Source organism: Mesoplodon bidens (genome assembly GCF_964165515.1).
Source record: "Mesoplodon bidens genome assembly, chromosome: 1".
NCBI classification, from domain to species: Eukaryota; Metazoa; Chordata; class Mammalia; order Artiodactyla; family Ziphiidae; genus Mesoplodon; species Mesoplodon bidens.
In genome coordinates, this window is record NC_138176.1 from 93,738,885 (window position 1) to 93,764,597 (window position 25,713).

A 25,713-nucleotide genomic window follows, 5' to 3' on the forward strand; every position below is an offset into this window, starting at 1 on the left:
CTTGAATCACAGTCTAGTGAGGGGTACAAAAAATTACAACAGTGAGGGAATATAGTGATAATACTGAGTGTCATAGAAGCCTAGAAAAAGGTGGGGTTAGGGAGGTAGGATAAGCCTATTTGGTAGAACTTGAGTGCATTAGAACCAAAACAAGGGGTATAGATAGGGAAGAATGATCCAAGTTTAGGGTTATGCATTTTCAAGGGTTCTGAATAGATACCGCTGAAGAAATGTGAAAAGCCATGGAGGAGGGTTGGGAAGGGGAACTAGCAAAAGTAAGTAGCTATGTTGATCACACATTCTATCCTTAAGAGTAAACACAGAAAAAATGGCAATTAATGGTGTTAAATGGGAATACTAAGATCATATTTTTGCTTTAAAAGATCACACTGACTATTGAGTAGGGAATGAATTAGAGGGGGATAGGATTGGAGGCAGGGAGATAAGTTAGATGGTGGTTTAAGTCACTGAGAAGATGGTAGTGGCTGTAGGGATGGAGAGATGAAGCCTGATGTAGATGTGACCTGGCGATAGATTGGATTGGTGGTGGTGGTGATGATGGTGGAGGAGATGTCAAAGGAAAAGCAAGAGTCAAGGATGATGTTTTGACTCCTGGGTTTGCAAATTGTGGATGGTGGTACCACTAATTGAGATATGGAACACATGAGGAAGCACAAAGTGGGAGGGAAAATGAGTTCACTTTGGCTACACCGAGTTTGGACTGCCTTTGGGAAATCCAATGGGGTGTTCAGAAAGTTATTGGAGATACAAGTATGGATGTATGTTTTGGGGGGCAGTCATGAGGGTAGATGAGAACACCAAGAGATACATGTAGAAGGAGAAGAGAATAGGGCTTAGGACAGAACCCTAAGGAAAACCAACATTTAAGAGACTGAAAGTGAGAAAGCAAATCGACTGAAAGCTCGTCTGGGACAGAAATTTTTTGTGTGATGTAATTTACAACTCCTTCTGGGAAGCAATTAGCATTCCTGATAAAGTGCGTGAACAGTTTTCTGACAGACTTTAATAAGACTGAGAACTCCTTCTGGGAAGCTAGGGTTACCCATCCAGCTGATTGACTAGCCTAATAATCTTTAACCAGATGTTCTTTTTTTTTGTATCCATTTCTAAACGTGGCTGGTGAACCATTCCTTTTTTCTTATAAAATGTCTCACCCAAAATTACTCCTGCAGTTGAATTTTCTAAAAAGCTTCTCATTTACTCAAAAACAATTTGTCTGAGGCATTGCTGTAACAAAAGAGAAAGAGGAGCTTGCAAGAGAATTAGAAGAGGCCAGAGAGATAGGAGAGAAACCAGAAGAGTGTTGATGTTATGTGAAAGAAGACTTTCACCAGGTGAAAGTATTTCAAGAAACAGGGCATGAACAGACAACAGTGTTAAATGTGAGTGAAAGGTCAAGTAAAACAAGGATGAGAAATTGCCCCTGATTTTAGCAGTAAGAATGTCAATGGTGATCTTGGCAAGGGCAGTTTCTCTGGGGTGATTGGTGGGCATAAGTCAGACTTCAGTAGGCTTGAGTGAGTACAGACCATTCTTTCAAAAAGTGTGACTATAAAGGGGAAGGCAGGGGAAGGGAGATTTGAGGCTGTTTCATTTTAGAGGGAGGCAGAAGTATATTAAATATGTTTAGGAAAGAGTCAGTAATCAGAGAAGTAGAAGGTACCTGAGAGAGAAGGGCTAATCTTGAGTCAGAGACCAGAAAAAGGTGAAGCCAGTCTCAGGAGGCTGAACCCAGGTGAAGGGAAGGTCACATGCCTCCCATTATGATAGAAAAGGGGGAGGGTGAGCCTGCAGGGAAGACCTTTGGCAAGTTTGGTGGTAGAAGGTCAGAGGCATTCCTCTCTGGTGGCTTCTGTTACATCTGTGATGTAGAACGTTAGGAGCTCTGCTGAAAATGCCTAGGTAAGTGGCAGGATGGCAGACTGAGGACAGGGAGAAAGTTCTGAGCAAGATCCCAATAAGAATGGGAGATTGAACTGTCTGGGGAAATGGTGAGTGATTTCAGGACATGGTGGATGTGGAGGATAATGAACTCTTCGTGGAAACAACCAGCACAGATCTGTGATTTTTTTCCTATGGTGCTTTGAAGTCCTGATTTAGGCATGAGGACAAGTAAACTGGACTGTCGTTAATGAAACCACTGAACCTTTGCAGCTCCCTCTGGCCATCCTTTAAATATGACTCCTTAGTTTGGAGCCTAGACTCTGTTTCCTTCTTACTTTATAGGCACTTCCAGTTGATCTCATCCACTCCCATGGCCTCAGTTAACCTATCTATGCTGATGAGTCCTTAACCAATGTTTGCAACCCAGCCTTCCTCTAGAGCAGCAGACTCTCAACCCCATCTGCCTCGCGGGCATCTTCAGTTGTCTCCTGAAGCTGAACTCATATTTCCACTCTCGCATTTCCTTTCCTCAGCAATTTCCTTCCTTTCCTTTGCTCCAGGAGCCACGGGTTTGTCGTTTTCAACGCGCAAGCCTCTCAGCGCTTAGTGAATGTCTGGTGGAATTTCAAATGAAGAATCCACTCAGTTCTCTAAGCCAGAGGCCCGGGAGTCATCTTTTAATCCAACTTCTTCACCTCTGACATCCAATCCATCACACACAAGTCGTGTCCACAACTAAATGTGCCTCGTGGCAGGAAAAAGAAAAAAGTGAATGATCAAACAATTTTAACAAAGAAACTTAAGTGTTGGCTTTAACTCCTTTTCTTTGCTTCCTTAAAACTGGAACTAAACCAGTGTGTGGGGGGTGCCTCCCTCCCCGCTTTCTCTCCCCCTCCCCCTCTGCACCCTGCAGCCTTAGAGAAAGTGGGAGCGAGTTTTTCATTTGCTAATGATTTGGGCTCAGGTTATAATGGACCATTAAGGTGTTTTGTGGAAGAAAAGAGGAAAATGGAGCTTTCCGGTGAGGGATAAAAAGACTGTGGAGGGGCACCCCACGACTCGAGGGAGGAGGGGCCTGGGATCTGACCCAGACTTTTCCGAGAAGGGGGGCCGAGAAGGACCCTGCGAGGGGCCCGAGTTCTCCTGACTGTGGCCGGCTCTTTGTCCGCCCCGGCTTTGCGTGCAGGGACAGGGCTTGGACAGCTCAACCCGTTCACTGCCCAACAGGACCTTCCTTTGGTTGCCTAGACGTTGCTCCCTCCCGGGACGCCACAGGGACCCCGTAAGCCCCAGAGACTTCCCTTGGGCACCTAGATGGCTGGGGGAAGCTCTCACAGCCCTGCCCGGAGCCGGCGCTGAACGGGGCCGCTAGAGACCTCCGGAGGACTGGGACAGCGTTAAGCGTGCCTCCATCACAGGCTGCTTTGCCTACTTGTCTCCCTTCCGTGCGTGATGAGTGGCTGTCCTCCACGCCTCCGTCTCTCACCTGGTAACTGCAGAAAGCCTCCCGCCTCGTGTCTCACCTTCACCATCCCTTCCTCACACAGAAGCCAGAGGTTTTGTTTAAAAACAAAAACCCAAACAACAACACCCCGCTAGACCCCCATCCTCACCCCAACCCCAATCTGGCTAACACTTGTAATCTTTCAGGTGTATGCTTCCCCCGCATCCTGTAGTTAATTGTCATCACCTGTTTATGTTTTTAACTACCCTACGGGCAGAGAATAGACCTATTTGCCTCTTGCAACCTTGTCTCCCGTGCTTCGAATGTGGTGGATGGAAGCAAGATCTACTCAGGTGGTTCTCAAACTTGAGTGTGAATCCGAATTACCTGGAAGGCTCGTTAAAACACACATTGCTGGATCCCCCTTTCCAATTCAGTAGGTCTGGGGCGGGGACGGAAATAATGGATCTCTGACAGGTTCTCAGGACCAGTTGCTGCTGCTGGTTGGAGATCACATTTTGAGTTACCACCGCTCTGCGTCTAGTTAGAGAAGACTGGAGGGGTAGATTGGAGCGACTTTTCAGATAAGAAGAAAGGTTGGGTGGGAAACAAGCTTTGGAAGTCTTAGAGGTATGGCTAAAATAGAGATATTTGAATTTGATATTAAATTTGGCAAAACTTCCCAATAGTTGACAAGTTTGAGGGAGTAACTATGAGAATACGTGGTTGAAGTGGCCTGTAAATGAAGTTATGATATGCAGGCTGGCAAAGACCTGGAAAAAAGTTACTTTAAAAAGTAAAATACTGAAACGATAAAGATGAAAGAAGTGAAAAGGAAGATTGTTAAATGAAATATGTACCATCATTCCAATTTTATTAAAAATGCCTAGGAAAAAACCTGAAAAGATATGGCAATGTTTATAATAGTTATCCCGATGGGTGAGTTTTATCACCTTTCTTCGTCTTTCTAAATTTCAAAAATTCTCTCCATCGTCTTGTTTTCCCTTTATGACTGAGAAAAGCTTCTCCTGTTTTGAACCTCCACAGTCTTGGGCATTTCCATCTGGCTGAATTAACTTATTTCCTCTTCTGTCCCTCTGTCAGACTTACTTCTCTTTAACATCTTAGGGGCTTCCCTGGTGGCGCAGTGGTTGGGAGTCCGCCTGCCGATGCAGGGGACGCGGGTTCGTGCCCCGGTCCGGGAGGATCCTGCATCCCGCATGCCGCAGAGCGGCTGGGCCCATGGGCCGTGGCCACTGAGCCTGCGCGTCCGGAGCCTGTGCTCCGCGGCGGGAGAGCCCCGCGTACCGCAAAAAAAAAAAATAAATAAATAAATAAATTGTGCCAGAAGTATGAAAATCAACAAAATTAAAATAATCAAATCAAAGACAAGCCAAAGAAAACAAAGAAAAGGAAGAAAGAACCTCAAGAAGAGAAATAATTTAGTCAGTCCTGACACCAGCAAGAAAGTATCTTGGTCATTGGCCTTCCGATCATTCTATATATTGGATGGTTGTAACCACCTGCCTGGAGGTTGTAACCACCTGCCTGCCAGGCTGTTGATGACTGGTGACCTCATCGACTGGTCAGTCAGGTAGCTCTATTCCTAATCTCTTACCCGTCACCTCCTCTTCTCATGGGGTCAGGCATGTGCTGAGGATCATTCCCAACTTTACTCTTCCTGTACAGAGTTCTACCTACTTATCCCTCTTTGAATTAGATCCTCTCCCAGCCAATAATATCACTCAAAATAGTTATTCTTTTCTGTAATTTATTTATAAAAATTATTAAAATAAAAAACTGCTTGACAACTTAAGCTCTCTTAATAACAAGGTTTATTTGGGGCATAAATTCAAAGTTCCAAACAGTTAAAGTACATATAAACTTTTAGAACACAACCCGTTTTATCCATGAGAGCACTTGTGCAATAAAAATTGTGTATATGTTATTTGTCGTAACATATACCAGTTGGCAATGGTATTTGCCAGGAAGAATTTCTTGCTCATTTCTTTAAAGGAATGAGATATATAGGACTTTGGCATATGTATCTACTTCATTTCAAAGATGAACAATTCTGAATTTTGTGTATAGGCCTTATAATTCTTTATGTACAGAGTAGAAACAAATGAAATAACTAAGTAAACATTTATAGGTTTAATCATGTATGGTTTCAAAATCAGGAATATGAATATATACAATTTTTTTCTATAAAAATCTATAATTATGGAAGAAAATAATTAAACTGTATGCCTACAGCAAAATGAAAGGGATATATAAAATTTTAATTATCACCATGCACACTGATCAGATCAGGAAAGACTAGAATCTTGATATTTCAACTACACTGACTACTCTGTACCTATTTTCTTGAATGTCCTTTTATCTCTGATAATAAGGTGTGAATTAACAGGACCATTCTAGAGACCAGGAAATGGTGATCATGAATGATTTGGTAAGTTAAGACAATAAGTGACAGAGTAGAACCAGAAACTCATTTTCCTAATTGCCAGCTTAGTACTTCTTATTCTAGACTGTATTAAATGTGCTGCCACAAGGCAAACCATGTCATTGCTGGTCCCATTTTAGAAATAGGATGTATAAAAGTTTCCTTTGTGGTCAGGCAAAAGACACCTATTTAAAAAATGTCAATGGCTGATCATTAATGACGAAATGTTTTTACACCTTGTTTATTGATTCAAGTTGTCCTCCATTTCTACAAATAATCATTACCTTCTAAGTTTGGTAAGAACAATCAGAAATTTCTGAGAAAAGGGATGTTGGATATCATCTTGTCTGTCATCTCAGTGGGGAAACTAAGATCCAAAGAAATTTTCCAGAGTTATAGTGTGAGTTGATGGGAGTCTCCAGACTTTTAGTCCAGGGCTATTTATGGCACATGGCACTACCTCAGCAGATCAGTATTCTGAAACAGTGTGGCGTAACTGAGAGGATGTTCCTGGGACCATCAGTCTTGATCAACGTTATCAGTGTTGGGAGTTTGTGTGCCATTTTACCTCTTTATTTTTCTCATCCATTTATTCAATACACTTTCATTTTGTTGCCTGATGTTTTGGGAGTGGGGATAGTCAGAAAAAAACAAGTTAAAAGCTAAGTGGCAAATGTGATTTAATTTATTTTTAATTTTAATTTATTTTTTTTTGCGGGGGAATGAATGAAGTAAGGTTGGCTGGAATGTAGAAAAGTTGCAATTTTCAAGGAGAGAAGGACAAGAAAGAGATGGGAGGGATGGCCTTCCTACTGCCAGGGCCTCTGCTGGGCACTTTTATGGAGTTATCTCATTCCCCTTAACACCCCTTTAGGTATAGGGCCTGTTAACCTCATTTTATTACTCATGAAGAAATTGAGGATCAGGGCAGTTTTGTAATTTATCCCACAGTCACACAGCTGATAACCTGTAGAGTCAGATTCAACGCAGGGTCTGTATGGCCGCGAAGCCTGTGTCCTTTTACTTTTGCAGTAGAGTATGTGAAAGGTGAACCAATGAAAATAACAGTAACTGCAGTGCAATATTAATAACAGTAATAATGATAGCATAGTGCTTTACACTTTGAACGGGATTAAGTGAGCACATAAACAGGACTCATAAGGTGTCTTTGTACTCTTCATTAGTGAAGCAGGCAAGGGAGAAAGAGGACATATACTTAAGATTTCCTTTGGTTTACTTTGCTTTCTGAAAAATAATTGGAAGGCTCAATTAGTTTTGTTTTGCCACGTTTATCAGCTTATTATGTTCTTGATGTGGGTGGATGGGTTGGTGTGTGATTGTGTGAAATCAAACCTGATATATTCAGAACAGTTCTCCCAGTGGATAAATATGCCTTGGGGTTTGATATTGAATTTTGTAATTAGTGATCTCTGTTCCTGTTTACTGAATGGGATTTTTAATCTGTACCCAGGTCTTTTCCCTTCTGAAGCTGAATGTCATATATACTCTTATTTCTTTTGGGGACCCACAAAAGACGTATGTTAAACTCCAATGAAAAAGTAAGTTACACCCCTAAATTAATCTCTGGTAACTAATTTTATATCAGTCTGCAGCTCCAGTTTTAGAATTAAGCCCAATTGTCATATTTGCAGGTCGATGTCCAGTTCTGTAACACTGTGTAACATAAAGGTGGTGTCAATTTATAAATAATTACTGTCTTCTAATGAATTAGTGCTCATTTACAACTATCATTTCGATACAAACTTAGGTAAAGATGGGTTCCAGCTCCAAAACTTGATTTTCTGTATTTAAAAATGTCATTCTAATTCGCAACTCCCCAAAACTGTTACTACGAAAGAACTATGCCATTCAGCCTAAAAATAAAACCTCTCACCCAAACTACACTCCTTAATAGCCACATTTTAATCTACATAATTTTAAACTAAGTTGAAAGAATCCATTTCTAGTGCAGTGATGTCAGACAAGAGTTGGAACTGGGACAGTGTGAAAGGGATAATTTAAAAGCCCACCCCCCTGCTTGTAGACACCTCAAGAATTTCTAGGCTCACAAGAGAGATGAAGGGAGAGATTTTAAAAGCTGAAGAGTGCTGCTCTTGGCAAGCCCCTGCGGACACAGGCCGAGCCGGCTGCGGCGAGGGCCGCGAAGAGTTAACAAGGGACCGAGCCCCCCTCGCCTCGGGCTCTCCGCGCGCTCCCCCCGCCCTCCTGTCCCCACCCTCTCGTTTTGGCAAGGGATTAAAGTGCTCCCCCCTGTGGCAGCAGTGACCCAGAAATGAGTTTGATTCACACAGTCCTTCCTCCATAACCAGCCAAACGCCCGTCCGAGAGTGCCTCCCTGCGCGAGCGCCGGGTGTGTGCGCGCGGGCGAGAGCAGGGGCCCGCCCGGCTCCCCGCCCGCCAGTCAGTCCGCCCGCCCGCCGCGGCCCGAACTCATGCGGCGCGGAGCGAGCGGCGAGGAGCCCAGCGCCGCGGCCGAAGCCCTCCGCAGCAGGTACGCGCGCGGGCCGCGGGGGGCGCGCGGAGAGGGCGCGCCGGGCGAGAGTCCGCGCGTGTCCGCGTGTGGGTCTGTGTGCGCGTCCCGATCCGGCGGCGGCGGCGGCGGCGGCGGCGGCGGCGGCGGCGGCGGCAGGACGAGCAGAGAGGCTCAGCCATATTTGATGGTTTTGTTGCTTTGCTCGGGAGTTCTCGGGAGTAATTTAATGCCGAAGGTCGCTGCCTAGTGGAAATAATATAGTACGTCATTAATATGGCGCCAAAAGATTGGGTTCTCGATATGTAGCGAGGAGGGAGGGCACGCAGCCGCCGAGTGCAGCGTTACTATCCCACCAGTAACTTGGGCATTGCCGGGGCGGGGGCCAGAGGAGGAGGAGGAAGAGGAGAGGATGATTTTTGGATCCTGAGAATTGATCTATGTTGGATCAGTAAGTCTTATTTTGATTATTTTTAAATTTTGGGGAACTGAAGACTTAGAGCTTTTTCTTCTTTTGGGTTTGTGAAGAACATGCGGTTTTCAGGCCAATCATCAATTAAAACGCGTTCAGGAGCAGAAGCCCAGTTTAGTTGGCTTTAGTTTATTAGAATTTTTTAAAAAGCCGAAGTGCATTAGTTTGCATGAAAGTGGAAAGCATAGTAGCAACTTGGTAGACAGATGGCAATGGCAGAACACAGGTCCGTGTACATATATGAATCCAGAGTGTGTGTGACCGTGGTGGTGATGGTGGTGGTGCGGGGGGAAGGGACGACGACTGTATTTGTCCAAACATAGGTGTGTGTGTGTATAGGTACATCTATGTAGGGTGGCCGCAGCCTTAGCTCTTGTCACCGCGTCACCACATGTCCAAAATATTGCATCAATTCAAGGGCAGTGAGGGAGGGGTGGGGGAGTGGAGGGACAGTTTAGCAATTAGATTCTTCCAAATTGGGTTTCCAATGATCAGACCTTTTACTTATAGCGAGACTGCCTGTGAAGTGTAAAACCCTTTATCAGTGAAATTAGGAAGGAGTTGCACTGGTAGAGCAAACTACCGATTAACCATGAACTTAAAATGGATTGCAACTTACAACCTTTGGCACCATCTGCAAATTGTGGAGGTGGTATCGCTAGGTCTTCGCTGCCTGAAATGAACGTGCAGTGTGCACCCCGGGACTGCAAGTTGCAAAGCCCTTCTACAGTGCACGTGTCTTGTGCCTGCGAGTGTGTATTTGTGAGTTGGGGGCTGTTGTTCGATAGCTAGCAGGCTTTCCGGGTTGTTGGAGCTGGCTTGCAAATGCGGGAGAGGGATGGAATGTGGAATGTTGACCGGGGAACCGAATCCTGTCGGAACGGTCCCATTTGCTGGAGAAATTCGATCCCTTCCACCTCCTTCCCGCTCCCCCCGCCCGCCTGCGGGCTGGAGGCGGGGCCGAGGACGCGGCTGCTGCTCAAAGTGGTGGAGCGCGGCGGCGGGAGGCAGGTGCACGGCACCCGCCAGTGGGGGTGCCTCAACTTCCGCGGGCGTTTAAATAGCAGCCTCTCTCCCCTCCCACCGGTAATAGGTGACCTGGCGGCCGAGGGCGGCGGGGGGAAGGGGGGATACCCGGGAGCGAGCCTCCGCGGCACGTGGGCAGGTGCTGGGTGGCCCTGGGGCCAACTTTTGTGGCCCGCCTTTGGCGTTGGAGGAGAGGTGGCTCCATGTGGAAATGGGGGCGGGCGGCGGCTGAGGCGCTGCTTTCTCGGCCGCGGCTGGAGCGTCACCTAACGGTCCCAGCAGAGCTGCCGGGCCCGGGGTGGGGGGCTTCGGGGGCGGGGACGCCCGGCCCACCGCGCCCGCGCCGCGGGAACCCCGCACAAAGCCCGAGGCGCGGGGGCGGCCACCGCGCTCCCGCCTGGGGAACTGCCCTAAGCCCGTCGCCGTCCCCGCGCTGATTCCGGCGGGCGGCCGCAGGCGTTTGTTTGTTGGTTCCGCGCCGCCTTCCTCGTCGGATGGCTTCCTGTGACAGAGGTGATACACAGTTTCCAGAACTGTCTGGGGGCGGGAGCGGGCGCCGAGCCCTCTCCGAGCCCTCTCCGAGCTGCTCGCGGCCGCCGCTGCTCCCGCTCCCGTCTCACAACCGTTTCTCGCCGGCGCGCCCGCCCCAGCCCGAAGGTGCCGCCCGGGAGGGACTCGGGGAGGGGACGGCGCGGCCGTTTCCAGCGGCGCAAGTGGCTTCTACACGCGAGGGAGCGTTTGATTTGCAACTGGGGCCGAGCGGATTGGTGCAGCTGGCGGCGGCGGGGCGGGAGGAGCGGCGGCGGCGGCGGCGGGGGGTGGCCACTTTCAAATGGAGAGGGCGGCGGCAGGGACGCCGCTGCGGAGGGAGTGGGGCTTGGTTGCGCCACGAGAAGGTGTCATCACTGCACCGGGGCTAATTCCGGCGGAGGTGCCGGGAGTTACTTTCCCCTCCTCCCGCGCTGTTGTTTCTGTCGCCTTGGGAGGAGGAGGAGAGAGAGAGAGGGAGGGAGCAGCGTCGCCGCGCGAAGCCGCGGCCTTGCGCACACCCCGGCGGGCCGCGGGAGCCGCGCGGTGCGTTCTCCGGTGCGGGGCGGCGGCCCAGTTCTCCCCTCCCCGGGATCCCCCTCCCCCTTCCTGGGGTCGTCAGCTTTCTCTCTGCGCAGCCCACCCGCACTCTCTCCCCTCCCACACTGGTTCCGCATCCACGGGTCTTTCGCCCCGGGTGCTCCCTCCCCTGCCGTACACCCCCGCCCCGGCTTCCCCACCCTGGGTTCTCCCTCCCCGGCGCGCGGGGGCGGCCGTAGTCCCGGCACCCGGTGAATGCAGCGTGCAAACAAAAAAGCGGGCGATTTAAACGTGCCTTCAAAACCCGTTAGGAATGCATCGTCACCCGGAGACCGTTTAAAAGCAGCTTGGGCTGGTTTTCTAGTAACGAGGAGGGAGGCGCCCACCTCGCTTCGGCGGCGGCGAAGGTCTGCCGCCCTCTGTTTACCACAGCCGAGGGGCAATTTAAATTTTCTTTTTGTAAAGTGATAGCTGCAGTTGAATGACTTCAGACGGCTACATTTTTAGGGAACTGCGAGAGAATCTGAAGTTTCCATTAATGGGAATGCTTAGGGGCTTCTTTCCCAAAGGTTTTTATTAGTGAACTATTTTTCCTTTTTAGAAAACCCGCTGCGAAAGGCTAGCTCTCTAGTTACCTACGTGGCCCGAGGCTAATATCTTTCGAAGTTGATGAACTAGTTTTAAGATCCAGAGAAATTATTTCCCTGAAAGCTGATTTAGGCAGTGATCCACCAATGGTTGGAGATTACTTTAGTAAGTGGTATTTGACCAAATCACAGCTAATCAAGATTTAATCGCTTTTAGGTGGAGGAAGGAAGCGTTCGGTGTAACTGGACCGTACTTCCACAGACAACACTCTTGATACAATAATGTGTGGAAGTAGAGTGGGGCAACACACACTGGAGAGCTAACAGGATGTTCTGTGTGTGACACTAGCAGATACCTGGAACTGAGAATTCTTAGTGTCCTGTCCCAAAGGTTTCAGTCTCATCTAATGTCACTTTTAAGTCAGATGACTTTCGGATTGTTTGGTTATTTTGCTTTCTTCCTTAAATTTGTGTATTTTTATATGTGTATTTGATGACCTGGCATTTTCAGCTACTTAAGTGTTAAACATCTCCTTTCCTTCTTACACCAGCCAGAGATAAAGGCAGTAGAACTTGAACTTGATTCCATCTTAAGGTCATAGGCTGCTTTCCAAGAAGAAAAGTTGAGTGGGTTGTCACAGAGATTTTTAACTTTTGACAAAGGTAGATATATGTTCATTTAGAAAGGAAATGATCACCCCCCCGCCCAAGTTCCTCCTCCATCACTTGACAGGTTTTCAGCCTATAAATTAGTATTTTAGTTTTATATTCCTTACGGAGGTTGAAAGAGTAGCTATAAAGGGAAAATAGTGAGAAATGATGAGTGTGCTGGAGAGACCAGGGAGAGAAACCTTTTTGGAATTTAAGGAAATGTTGTATTTTAGGAATGAACAATTGCTTAGCCCAGACACTCTGGGGAGAAGGATTAACTAAAAACGGAAACAAAATTTGGGGGACTTGTTGAGAATACAAGCAGATCTCCATGTGTTTCACCTTCATAAATACTGATTTTTGACTTCAAGGAGCCCTTAGTGGCTTAAAGTATTATTACAGAAGTGGTGTTATGTGTACATTGTTGAAAATTAGAGAAGCAAATATAAAAACACGTTCCTACCACCTAGAAATCAGCGTTGTATTGTTTTCCAGATAATTGTGTATATGTATGTATGTATGTTTTAATCGAAATGAGTCATACTGTCTATACAGTTGTGTAAGGAGTTTTTGCTTTTTGGTGTTTTTAATTTTTTTTTCACTGTTAGCAAGCTTGTCTCTTATTGGGAGATATTCAGATTTCCTCACTCGGCCCCGAAATATAACACGTAGCTTTGTCTAAAACTCTGTCCAGTCAGAGATCATTTATTGCATCTGGTTATTACCCGTAAGTAGGTTTTAGTCTGTGTAGTAACTTTGACAGAACCTCTGGCATTGAGGAGGCATGCCTTTGGAATCAATCATGACTGGATTTGAAAGAGCTGGAATTAAACTAGCATTTTATTGTAATTTGGAAGTCTTCAATTTGGAGATTGTCTGAAAACTACTTGAAAGACATTTGCGTGATGTTTTTACCCACCGACGTGCTGGAAAAAGAATTATCACCTGTTTGTGTTCCAGTACTGAGGTGGTTAGAATAGCAAACATCGAGACATCAGGTACTGACCAAACGCTTTATCTTTGGGGTTTGTCAGGAGTTGAGGAGGAGGCGTATGAATGTCACGGTTCTTTTTGCTTCCTTCCTTTCTGTTGGGGAAGCTCTTTCCTCATTTAGTGATGCGGGGCATCTGTTACACTCTTAATGGTCTGTCAGAATTTGCATTATAAACCCAGTTTTCCCACATGGTTAATAACAGTAAGACATCCTCTGGAGGGAAATATGACATCTTAGCCAATATCTTGCTTTTTATTTGGATTGTCATTAAAAATTGTTCAAACAGCGGAAGTTATACCAGTTAAATTTTTTCCTCCCCTCCTTGTCCAAGCCTGTGATAGCTAGAACTGTCGCCATGTTTAACAATACCTTAAAAGAAGAATTTTTTATTTTTCAAATGAAGGCTGGCTTTGCTTGGAATTGTTAGTTTCTTAGGTGGTATCAGAAGCCTGGTAGGAACCTTAATTGGGAAAGTTTTAGTTCCTGAGACAGTAAGTTGTTTCCTTGAACGTTTTAGTGTTCAGTCTATTTTGTCTCTTTTCAAGACCTGGCAGCACTTTATTTGGTTATGAATTAAAATTTGGACAATTAATATGTTTATTATTTGTAGTATATAATATTTCAAAAAGTTGAGACTTAATTGAAACAAAGTCTTGCCATTTGCCTGGTGTACTTATACGAAAATATTGTTCTGTGATTGTGAGGGGTATATATTTTGATGTTTTCACAGTTGGTGGGCTCTGATGGAATAAGTTAACCCTGCATTCCTAATAAATGGAAGAGTGGCCCTGGAGGGCCTTTTTACCTTTGAGTGGAAGTGGCATCTTGTCTTTAAGTTTAGCTAGGGTTAATTGTCATGGAACAGAGAGAAAATCTAGTCTAAGAGGATATTATTGATCCTGACTCCGGCCATGTTATTGTGGCCTGGCCTTATCTAGCCTAGACCTTGAATGATTATTAAGGACGTCTTCCTTACCTGAAAGCAACAAAAATAGATCGCCAGAAGTGGAATGTAAAGCCTAGTCTCTGGGGAAGAGACTGGGTATTTCCATTTTTGAGTTCTTTATTAACTCTAGAGCAGTGGTATATTATGTGCGCCTAACAAATGTTCAAGGACCAAGCTTTTGATGAATATTCTAAAACAAGTCAGATATTAACTTTTTGCTTTTGGTTCTTCAGGTAGAGTTAAGACATAATAAGGTGACTGAGGACAGTTGAAGTAAGTTCATTTTTAAAACTTCAGGTTCTTTTGGGCTTATTTGCTGAAGGAATTAATCCACAGTTTTCTCCTGGTTTGAAAGCTCTTCCAATTGGCAATTATATATACTTTTTAATATTGAGCATTTAATGTTTGCACAGGAGATTTTAATTTGAAAATTCATGACAGCTGCTAAGACAGTTTCTAAGCAGTTAAAAGTGAAGGTTTCATGGCTGAGGGTCCAAACTGAAGAATAAAAGAGCATTTTTTTTTTTTTTCTTTTACTCCTTACTCCAGGGTAAGCAGCAAGAATTGGCAAGGTTAACAAGTTGCTGGAGTTTGAGCTACCTGGTTTGCATTTGTTTAGCACAAAGTACACTTAACATGATTTAAGGTTTTTCTTAATGACTTATGGTCATTTTTATGAGCATCAGTTATTTCAGTGTTGAAATAAAATGATGCACTTAAAGATGTGTAGGCTGATTTCTGGTGGCTTGTAACTTTTTTAAGGTCAAGGACACTTGAGATCCAAAACCTGTGGAATCTCTCTCACAGAAAAAGCGAGTTGCACCGAAATTTGCATGTCATTTCAGGGTTTGGATGAATACCTTTAAGTGCATCCTGGGATTTCAGTTTAGCATTTAAATTCTAGTGACTTCTTTTTATGATTTCTCTCTGATCCTTTTACATCCCTGTTAATCATGTATTTTAGTTAAAGTGCCTGTCTAGAACAGTCATTTTTCTGCTTATTGGTCACTGGCTTGAAAATCAGATAAGCATGTTAGAAGTTTTTATAACATAGTGTACACTGGCCCCAAGTAGGAGCCTCAGGGGTTTTCCTTTGAGAAAAATTCATGGGTTTCTTGGCCTTTATTTAAGTTGTTTAGAGTACCCCCCCGCCCCTCCCTCTCACCCCCTTACTGCCAGTCTGTTGATTTATAGCAGGGATCAGTAAACTTTTTTAGTAAAGGGCCAGATAGCAAATATTTTAGGCTCTGTGGGCCTGACGGTCTCTATTACAGCTGTTCAATTCTGCCATTGTTGCAAAAGCAATCAGTGGACAAGAGGTAAATGAATGAATGTGGCTGTCTCCCAATAAAACTTTATTTACAGACAGTGAAGTTTGAATCTGGTATAATTTTCAGGTGTTCTGAAATGTTCCTTTGATGCCCTCTCCCCAAACCATTTAAATATGTAAAAACCATTCTTAGCTCAGGGGCTGGACAAAAACAGGCTATGGACCCCTGATTTATAGTGATGCAGCCTTACGATACTATACGTACTTATAATATATACCTGTAGTATAGTATAGTGGTAACAGCATTACCTAGTCACCAGATTGTTTCTGCTGGGGCTGAATTCCCTTTCTGATAGGAATCTGAAATAACAAGTTGAAATCAAGTTTGTTTGATAAATATGGAGGGAGTTGGCTAGTCTGAGGGCTGTGGCTCTTAACTCTTTGATTCCTAGATCCCCTTTGAGGATAGGATGTGTAATACAGGACCCTGTGTACCTAGGAAAGCACAGCTAGGGAGTCACACCCTCCAAGGGGACCAGGCCAAGTAGGGGGTATACATTATAACCTGGGAATATATCCAGAGGGAGATACATCCAGAGGAAGATAACCTCTCTCCAAGTAGGGTGTATGTGTTACCAATCAGAAGTTAATGCCAGCTGCTCAGAGGACTCATACCCCTGTGATAGTGTCCAGGGAACTATTAGCACACTCTCTTTCCAGCTCTACCTTTTGTATGCTCCACCAGGCAAAATGGCATTTGCAACCATATTCACATCAGCTTCCAGGAAACCATGTTTTCAAGTTCCAAGTTAACAGACTGTTACTTACTGAGTACATTTTAGTTGTCGGCTCCCTGGTAACGTGTAGTCCATGGCCTTAATCTTTGAGATGACCTCTTTCTAAATCACAGGAGGTGTCCAGGAGCGGGAAGCCTGTGGTTCAGGCGCTGGGAGGAGGGTGGATGGCACAGGAGGGCCACCCATCTCGGGAACTGGTCTTTGGTTCAGCCACTGGCTTTGCCCTAGACCTGCCTGCCTGTGTGTCCTCGCTCACGCTGCTCAACCTCGCCAGAATTTATTGTATGTACTTGTCTTTTTAAAGTCGGGAAAGGTAAATTATCTCTAAAATGTTTTCTAGTGCCGCAATTATGATTTTATGGGTTTCTTTGGGGAGGGTTTCCTATAGACACAATCCATGAAAAGAGTGAGACTCTTCAGCTTTCGCCTCAGAGAATACTTTCCAGACCTTGTTTGCTAGGCTTTGAGACTGTCTTATGTTTCCATGACCATAATAACAAAACTTGTACAATTGTGATGAAATGTTTGTTTTCATATGTAATTCAGATGATGTATAAATGCAGTTTTTGTTAAGTGTGCCATCTAGGTCTTCTAATGTACAACACTGGGAGTCTGAATTTTTTTTTTAAACAGTGCTTTAAAAATTTTTGGTGACTTAACATTGTTAGTGGTAACTGATAGTTTCTGACAACCGGCTATAATCAGGGAACAAAGTTCCTCAAAACAGCTGCATTTCAATCTGTGCACAGTGTAATTGTCATTAACTGGTTGAGTCTGGTTTCTGCAGAAGCTGCTTTGTATATCCTGTATAAGAACATCTGGTTTGAGCATTTAAAAATCTTTTAAAATTACTCTTTATCACTTGGCATTTATTGGCTTATTCTTCCAAGGGTAGAATAAGGGGTTGTAGACTCCTTTCCATCCTTTTCCTTACCTTGGTTCATTCAGAACTATCTCCTGCTAGCTAAGTTACACTTAGTTTTTTCTAAAGTGTTATTCTTCAATGAAGTTTCAGAGTTTGATCTGAAGATGTGCTTGTGTATGTGTTATAAATTAGAATTTGGTTCAGAGATCCCAAGAATATATTCTGAAGAGATTGGTCTTACCTTAGTTTTCCCTGGTAAACTGTCAAAAGAAAAGTGTGAAAAGAGGACCTATAAGGCAGATAGGCTTTGTTTTTCATATGAATTCTGACGAATAGCAATGTGTTAAGGAGGATTCTGAAGTCACGCCTGGGTTTGCGGGGGTGGGGGTTGGGGAGAGTGACCTAATTTATTAACCATGCCTGCAATGGGTAGAGGAAATGGTGTGTTTGGTAACCATCTCTGGAATGTAGCTTTTTTTTTTCCTTCACTTTTTTTTCCGAAATAGTACTGCTCTTAAAGCGAATAGGAAGTTGAGTATTTATTCTTTAAAGGTAGTTTAAACCCTAGTTTTCCTGTCTGCCTTAGTTTTTCTAATTGCATATGTTTTTAGTGACCTGCTGCTGGCACTGGATATTCTTATGTTTTGAAACCTTTACTTTTGAAGTAAATAATGAATGAGTGATAGTAGCATTTTACAGCATTATCCTGTTACCTTTTTTTCCTCCTGTGCTATTTTATCAGGTATTTTGAAACAAGACAAGCCTTTGATACCCCATCTCAGGAAGGAGGTGGAATATATATAGTTTATTGATGGCTGCTCATTTTAGGCTGGTGCCTGCCAGGGGCCAAGAAGTTGTGTTCCCGGGGTCTTCTATAATGTGAGGAGCAGGGAAGAAAGGTTTTGGATTTTAAATCTCTACAATTATAAGTAGCGTAGTACAGGGTCATGGTAAAAAATTAACAACATGTAAAAGGTCATAAAGGGAGGTAAAAGTTCCCAACCTATTCTGTCTGGAACATTTCAGTCACATTTCTCAGAGATAAACACTATTAACCTTAATGTTCTTCCAGAAATTTTCCCTGAGTATGCAAGCATTTGGTGTATATATTCTCTTCTCTCCTCTTTTATATGTAAATGGGCTGATATTTCATTCCCGCCCCCCCCCCCCCGCAGTTTGCTGGTGTTTCTTTCTTGATATGTCTTTGGTATCTTCCATATCTGAGCATATAGATCTAACAGAAAGGAATTTTGGGTAGATGGAAATAGGGATAGAAGCTCAGGATTGGAGGCCAAGGTGCTTGATTGCTTTTATTGTTTGGGGTGAATTCATTTACTCTCATGTAAAGTGAAGTTAACAAAGATACATTACAAATACAAGTGATGGGAATGTTTTGTCATAACTGCTCTTTGGGTGCTGACTCTAATTGAGTCATCAATTACAGAGACCTGGGAAGGGTTTAATAGATTGTTTTAGGGCTCATAAGCAGAGATTGGATTATTTATAAATTGCCATATGGGAGCTGCCTGATTCATTCAGAACCACTCTTACTTATAAATTCCTTAAAATCTTGAAAAATTATTTTATTAACTTTTAAAGTCTGAGTTTAAAAATAATTTATAAAGAATTTATGGTGAGCTAATGTGTTGTAGCACTTGGACTTTATTAGTAACATTCATAGGAGTAAATATTGCAGTTACGATTATCTGGTCAGTTCTTACAATCTTTTCTTTTGGGAGAGGTGGTTGTTTATTGCTAATATAAACTCTTTTCAGCTGAATATTTTCAAGTATGATGTCTTTGCAAAGGCTCTATAATAGCTTGGGCAGCATTTCTTTTTTTTTTCTTTTTAATAAATTTGTTTATTTTTTGGCTGCGTTGGGTCTCCGTTGCTGCGCGCGGGCTTTATCTAGTTGTGGCGAGCGGGGGCTACTCTTTGTTGCGGTGCGCGGGCTTCTCATGGTGGTGGCTTCTCGCTGCGGAGCACGGGCTCTAGGCGCACAGGCTTCAGTAGTTGTGGCTTGAGAGCTCAGTAGTTGTGGCTCGTGGGCTCTAGAGCGCAGGCTCAGTAGTTGTGGCGCACGGGCTTAGTTGCTCTGTGGCATGTGGGATCTTCCCGGACCAGGGCTTGAACCCGTGTCCCCTGCATTGGCAGGCGGCTTCTTCACTACTGCGCCACCAGGGAAGCCCCTTTAAACACATTTTGATTTATGACATTATAAAGGACACATTTTTACAAGTTCCGTTTTTCTGGGTTGAAATATTTAGACAAGGTTAAAACTTTAACATTTAATATCTAAGCAGTTTGTCAGTTAAATCAAATCTGTGACTATCTTTTTGACCAGATATAACCCTTTGTTTAAAGTGAGAAATCTGGGTTTGAGTTACAGTCACACTAGTATTTTTATGCTCTGAGCATATGAATTAGATAGTGTTGTCAATTTGAAAACTACTATCTAGGCGATTAATGTTTGCTTTAAAAACTGAGGTAAGAAACCAGCTGGATTTCCTTCACATTCATTTAGGGATAGGAGATTACTGTGAAGTATAGGTCATTATTATATTTGGGTATTTTGTTACCTTGGGTACTGTATACTTCATAGAAGACAAAAAGAAAGAAGACATATTAAGGAAATGTAAAGCATTTTTTATAGGGGAGGTAATAGTCTATGACCAATAACTTAGCAATAAAATTATCAGTTGCATAGTGTTTAGAAATAATATTTGAATTGTGTGAACTTAGCAAACAGAACTTGCTCGTTATAAAATACCTTTATCTTTATGTAAGACTACTTGGTGTCTGAGAATACATTCATTAATGTACATTTTTATATTATACATTTTCTAAATACATTTTAAAATATAGTACATTTAAGTATTAGATCATTAACTTTGACAGAGAATGGAAGGGCACCTATAAATTTGAAAATAAAGTAGGGGAACTTACTCTAGTGAAAGGTCATTTAGATATTAAAGTGAAGCATTTTAAATTCCATAAAGCTGAGTGAGCATAGGATACAGTTTATGTACAGGAACTCAGTCATTCATCCTATTGGTTATTTTAACACATAGCTAATCCATTACATTGCATTAGGTAATACATAGAGAAGTAGTATGTAGAGGTCTTTAATTCAACTTTAATTGAAGTTTTAGAACTTCTTGAGTGAAATAAATAAGAATGAAAACAGAGTGGACAAAATTGATACTTCGAAGGAAAAAACAGCCTTTCTGCATATAAACCATAAGATAATTAAAACCACTAGGGTGTAGTCCTTATTGTAGCTGTAGAGTTTATGGCCTGATAAATGGTCCCTGTTCCACCACAGAGAGTAATTCTAGTGACTGGACAGTTTGTTTTCCTCAAATCTGTCTTCTTCCCAGGAGTAGCATTGAACAAACATCCTCAGATTCTTAATCATCTTATTCTTTTGTAAAAGCTCTTCTCTCTTTGTCCTCCAGGTCATTTCCCATTCTTTCTTAGCTGGAGTCGCATGCCAGTCATGCCTCCCTGGCACCACACCCAGGTCACTGAACTTGCTCCCTTACAAATTCCTGAACCACTTGGGGATGGGTTCCTTCAGCTAATGGCTGCTCTTAACTTAGTGCCTGCTGATTTCCCCCCCTAATTTCAGTCTGAGGACACTTAAATTTGAAGGTTTTGAGGTACCTTGCCATCTCACATACATATCCCATGTCCCACTATAATCCATGAATCCTGTAACCTTTATAGTAGTTATCACACTGAGGCTACTTATCTAGTTGTTTGCTTACTGTATCTTCCTTCGGGCCATTCTGTATCTTGTTCACCATATTTTTGGCATCTAACTTGATTCAATTTTAATTGAATTAATATATTAGCTAATCCACCTCATTTAAACCCCTGTGACAGAAGAAGCTGCAGGAGAGTGATCTGCATGTAGGATGTTACCTGTGCTTCCTGAGGAGATGGTGCTCTGAGCAGCTGCCACTTGTGCCTGGTTGTCTTGGCATGTCCCTCCGTGCTGCCAAAGGATTATCGCTTGACTGCTGCAGCCAGGGTCTTTGGCCAGTGACTTCCTCTTACTTGGCCTTTCCAGGCAATGTTCTGATTATAATCAGGCTTCCTAGGTAATCTTTCGCTTTTTGGGCAAAGTCCCAAATGCCCAATAATTAGTGTTCTGTCTGCCTAGCTGTTATGCTTCTCGTGGCAAGAGGACACTCCAGGCTCCTATAAATTGCATCACTTTGAGCCAGTTTTGATGAAATCAGACAGGATGTCAGGACAAGCCCTATTGAGGACTGGACCCAGAGTTCTGGGGGTGTCTGTTGTAGCTGCCCTTTGAAGTCCTGTTTTGCTCAAGACCTCTCTCTGTGATGTCTTTATTTCACATTTAATTCGAGAGAATCTCTTTTCTGGAACTTACTATAACCTTTTAGAGACACGTATATAGAACATTTAAATGATAACGCAAGGCAGGAGTTGATTGGCTGTTAAAGAAAATAGTACATTAAAAAGTAGGGTGAAAAAGTTCTAAAAGAAGGAAAAATGTGAAATGAGTGGTATAGAATGTAAATGCTTTTAATTGGAATGGTTGACAGGGTACTTAGTGACTTTGAGCTGAGCCCTGGAGAAGAGGTGGGATTGGGATGGATGGGTGGGGAGGAAAGGGCCAAAGGACCACTGTCAGCAGAGACTGAGGATGGAAAGAAGAGGCGTTTTCAAGGATAGAAGCCAGGCAAACTGGTTACAGGGGCTTGTTAGGCGAGATGTTTGGGTAGAGCAGGGAGGGGCCAGGTGGTGGAAAACCTCTGAGTTTCTGGCTGGACCCATTTGCAGTGTGGAACGGAGGGAGAGATTGGCATAGGGAACAGCTTGATGAGGTCACCTCGTAGGCTGGTTTAATTTGTTGTAACAATTGGAAGGGGTAAAAAATTCAGGGCATGGAGGACGGAAGGGTGGTGCCTAAAGTAATCTTCGGTATAGGTGGCTGAAGACCTCGTGGGGCAGTAGGGGGACTGGAAAGGGTCATACGTTATGAAATGACAAGCCTTGGCAATTGAATAGAAAGGTAAGAAGGGATGTATATTAGTAAATAAATGAGCAAATAGCAAGATTCTGAATGTGAAGTTGCTGCACAGAGGAATATGCTAGGTTATATGTATGTTAAGTATTACAGTGTTTTGCCCAAAATGTGCTGCTGCTTTTTGTTACCTCCCCTTTGTTCTTCAGGACTCGGCTCAGAATCTTACCAACTCAGTCGAGCTGCGTTTCTGTAGTCTTGTGTTTACCACTGTCAAGCACTAAGCATACTGAATTCCTGTTGACTTGTCTGTCTTCTCTACTAGACCAGGAACTCCATAAGATCAGGGATAGTCATTTTGCTCCAGCGCCTCCTAATACATTAGGTATTCAAATGTTTGTGGGATGCATTATATATGCTGTTATATTTTCTTGCTGCTTTCTCTGGAGTGTTGCAAGTAGCCCTTTTAATTGATTATTACTTATCCTACTACCATCTAGATAATAATCAGTGATTGCCCTAAATGATGCTAAGGGCCCTCTGCTTTCTCTCACTGGCTTTCATTGGACAGATGTTTGCAGCATGCAACCACTGTAGTGTCTGTCTTAAAGATAGTAACGTGTGTACTTGGATTTCTTGATGGAGTAAGTAACCCCAGGTGAGATACATCAGGCTGATGTCAAGGATTAAGTACGTTAGAGCCAAAGAGGAGGCGATTCTGGCGTGCACTCACCCCGTTGCTGTACCAGGTTCCCTGGAGAAGTACAGCACAGCATTCTCAACCTTCTTTACTCAAGATCTTTTAGGGCTGGTGAAAACGGAATTTATTAAAACAAAAGTACTATTTTTACTCTTCTTTTCCTTGCATAGTTTTGCATGAGAGTATATATGTGTGTTTAGGAACATCATTCTATTTTGGTCAATGCTTGCATTCTGCATACAGTGACTGAAGCGCATGCTTTCTCTGGGAAACTGTATGAAAGCTAGCAGGAAAACATTTTGATTTTAAAAGATTCTCAGTTTTCCAAACTCTTCTCTTTAGGTAAATGTTAGTTGTCCAAATCAACGAAGCTGTGACCAGCGTTTGTTTCCTTATTTCTAGCTGGGGAGCGTTTGTGCGCTTTCTCAGCCTCTTACTCTTTCTCACAGTTCTTACACCCGCTCCTGAGGTGGGAACTGCATTCTTCTTGCCCTGATGCTTCACGCTGTTAATTTTAAGGAATTCCTCTTTCGGTAGCACTCTCCTTTTCTTTTTTTCTTCTTTTAAAGCTCCCTTGTAACGTAGGCCCTAGGGAGCTGAGGCTGAAGCTGTTGCTGGGAACGAGCGGTCTTCGCCTTTCCGTCCCCTCCTTGTGCCTTCTGACAGGTCCGGAGCGGGAGCAGGGGTGCCTTCTAGGAGGCTGGAGGAGGGTTCAGCTGTCAGCAGTTGGTATTTTGGCACATGGTGACAGGGCGGGGAAGATAATCGTTTCAAGAGGGGAGGGGGCCACAGGAGTGTGTTGTCTGCAGAAGTTTTTCTGGGATGGGCCTGCCCCAGGCCAGAGTTGTAGGTTGCTGGGTGAACGGGGCTCTGCAGAAAAGCCGGAGAGGGGCAGTGAGGGTGGACTTTAGGACTGTGACCCCGCCCATGACTTGGGTCAGGACTCACGTCCTGGCTTCCTTGTAGAAGTTCTTTTAATGGTTTTGGAAGAATCATTTGGTAAAAACACACAAACTTTAACTGGTGAGTGTCTCAGGAAGCAAATATAAAATAGAGATTAGGAGCCTGAATATTTGAGAGAATCATACAGGTCTGTTTTGTAGGTGTGAGCAGACTGCAAAATGGTGTGCTTTCTGCTCTTTTCTGCTCCACTTAGAGTGGACCTTTGGGTTTTTAATTTCCGACTTGTTGTAGAACAGTTTCTGTCTTGTTTCGAGCACAGTGGTTCTCCACATTGTTTTCCCACACCATTCCTGTGTGCCCCACTCTTAGAAGCTCATCACATTGTAATGCTGTGATTCCCAATGAGGGAGAGGTTGGGATATACTTTTTTGAGGGGCTGGATGGGTAGGGAATGGATGACCAACCATACTTCGACTTGGAAAGCCCTCCTCCCTCATTGGGAGTCACTAATCTGGCAGTAAGATCAGGGCCCTAAAGATGTCGAGGTGATCAGTAATTTTAGTTTGGAAAAGCTTTTCGGATTTGTTTAGAAAGCTGCCCTTTGTGAATATAACCTCGAGTTCACCTGTGTAAGTTCAGTGACTGGCCATTCAATCTCGGTGCACTGCCCTCTTTCCTAAATGCAGTCTTTCTCTCTTCTGTGGTGCTGGAGGCCTGTCACCACCTGGCAGGAGTTGGCAAGGTGGACTGGGTGTCTGCACAAACTGCTTTCTTAGTTTGGCTGAGTTAGGTTGGACGAGGCCTGTAAGGAGTTGGGGTGAAGGGTAGTGAAATTGGATTTGGAATTAGAAGTTCCCTACTCACAATGTGACCTTGGGTAAGTGGCTGCTTAAGCCTTTTTTTGGCCTGAGTTTCCTAATGAGTAAAGGGGAGGGGTCTGGATCGGAGTGAATCACTGAGGGGTTGGAGATGACTAGAGGATACGTTTGCATTCCCAGTTGTCCCATTGGTTTTGTTCCTAGGACTCCAGGTACTCAGCTTTTAGACTTCTTTTAGCAAAATTTGCCTGAGAAGCAGAATCATGCCCAGCGCAGTGTAAATATTCACACGTTCCGGCACAGCCCCAGCCCCAGCCCCACGCATACACACACGCGTAAAATACATACGAATCTGTCTGTGGTGAGGAGGCAGTGTGCTCACTGCCATGGGCTTTTCCCTGCAGGGCTTGCTGCCGGTCAGCTAGAGAGACTCCTGGAGTAGTTGTAGTGATAATGTCACAGGAATGAGAGAGAAGGCCCGACACCTTTGGGAGACCTGCTGATGTGTGATTTCTCCACCCCTCCCCCTCCTTTTTGAACCTGTTCTGTTAATAATTGCACCTAATTATGTATCTTTGGTCTTTTTACTGCTTATGATTCAAATGCTACTTAAAGCCGATTGTTTGCTCTTGTGTGCTGTAAATCCTGGGCTGCCATCTGAAGCACAACTTGATGATTGTGTATTATCATCTTGGGTTAAGTGCTGTCTCATTGCCTTGCAGGCTGCCTGCTGTTTCCCGGGGAGATCATGAAACGAGGTCGCCTTCCCAGCAGCAGTGAGGATTCTGACGACAATGGCAGTAAGTCCTGCTTTGTTGTTCTTGGAACCTGCCAGGGTTTGGGTCAGTGTAAAAACATGGTTCTTTAATGTAATGCTTTAAATAGCTGAGGCCCTTCGAATATCAGGGAGGCCAGAGAAGAGCCAAGGCCTGAGAAGCACATCTGAGTGTGACACTGCGGGTCTGTGACCAAGTCTTTCTGGGTAAGGTTGACTGCAGGCAGGCATTCCTCAGGCTTCCTGCTTGTTTTCCAGAGATGAATAATCCAGTTTCAAGAGTCACTGGTGTGTCTGTTTTTCCTAAACAGCATTTACAGCACTTCACAGTTGCTCTTTATGAAAAGGGAACTTAATCGAAGTCAGTTAATTATTAACTAGTCCAACCCCGATACAAAGGGAGATTGAGGACTGCCTAGTGTGATGTGAAAATATTAAGTACACGAGTCAGCGGTCTTCAGTGGATTTGAACATGCCTGTATTTAATAATACTACTGTATGCATCTCAGCTCTCTGGCATCCTCATATTTTCACAGTGCAGCTGAGAACCAGAAG

General features: G+C 44.0%; 1 protein-coding gene across 7 annotated transcripts in view; it reads left to right on the top strand.

Annotated features, from left to right (window-relative positions):
- Positions 1-8,100: 8,100 nt before the first annotated feature.
- The window catches only part of JADE1 (jade family PHD finger 1), a 56,808-nt gene continuing 39,195 nt past the window's right edge, over positions 8,101-25,713 (top strand). Inside the window, exons 1-2 of one of the 7 annotated variants that reach the window (XM_081240880.1) lie at positions 8,101-8,307; positions 25,106-25,183. In XM_081240880.1, coding sequence (XP_081097006.1) covers positions 25,132-25,183 — 52 coding nt within the window. In that variant the 5' untranslated portion in view covers positions 8,101-8,307; positions 25,106-25,131. Of the gene's footprint in view, positions 8,308-8,441; positions 8,550-8,629; positions 8,738-9,661; positions 9,852-10,784; positions 10,859-25,105; positions 25,184-25,268; positions 25,366-25,713 lie in introns of those variants that run through there. The other 6 variants (XM_081240878.1, XM_081240876.1, XM_081240874.1 and 3 more) reach the window with 6 other exon arrangements.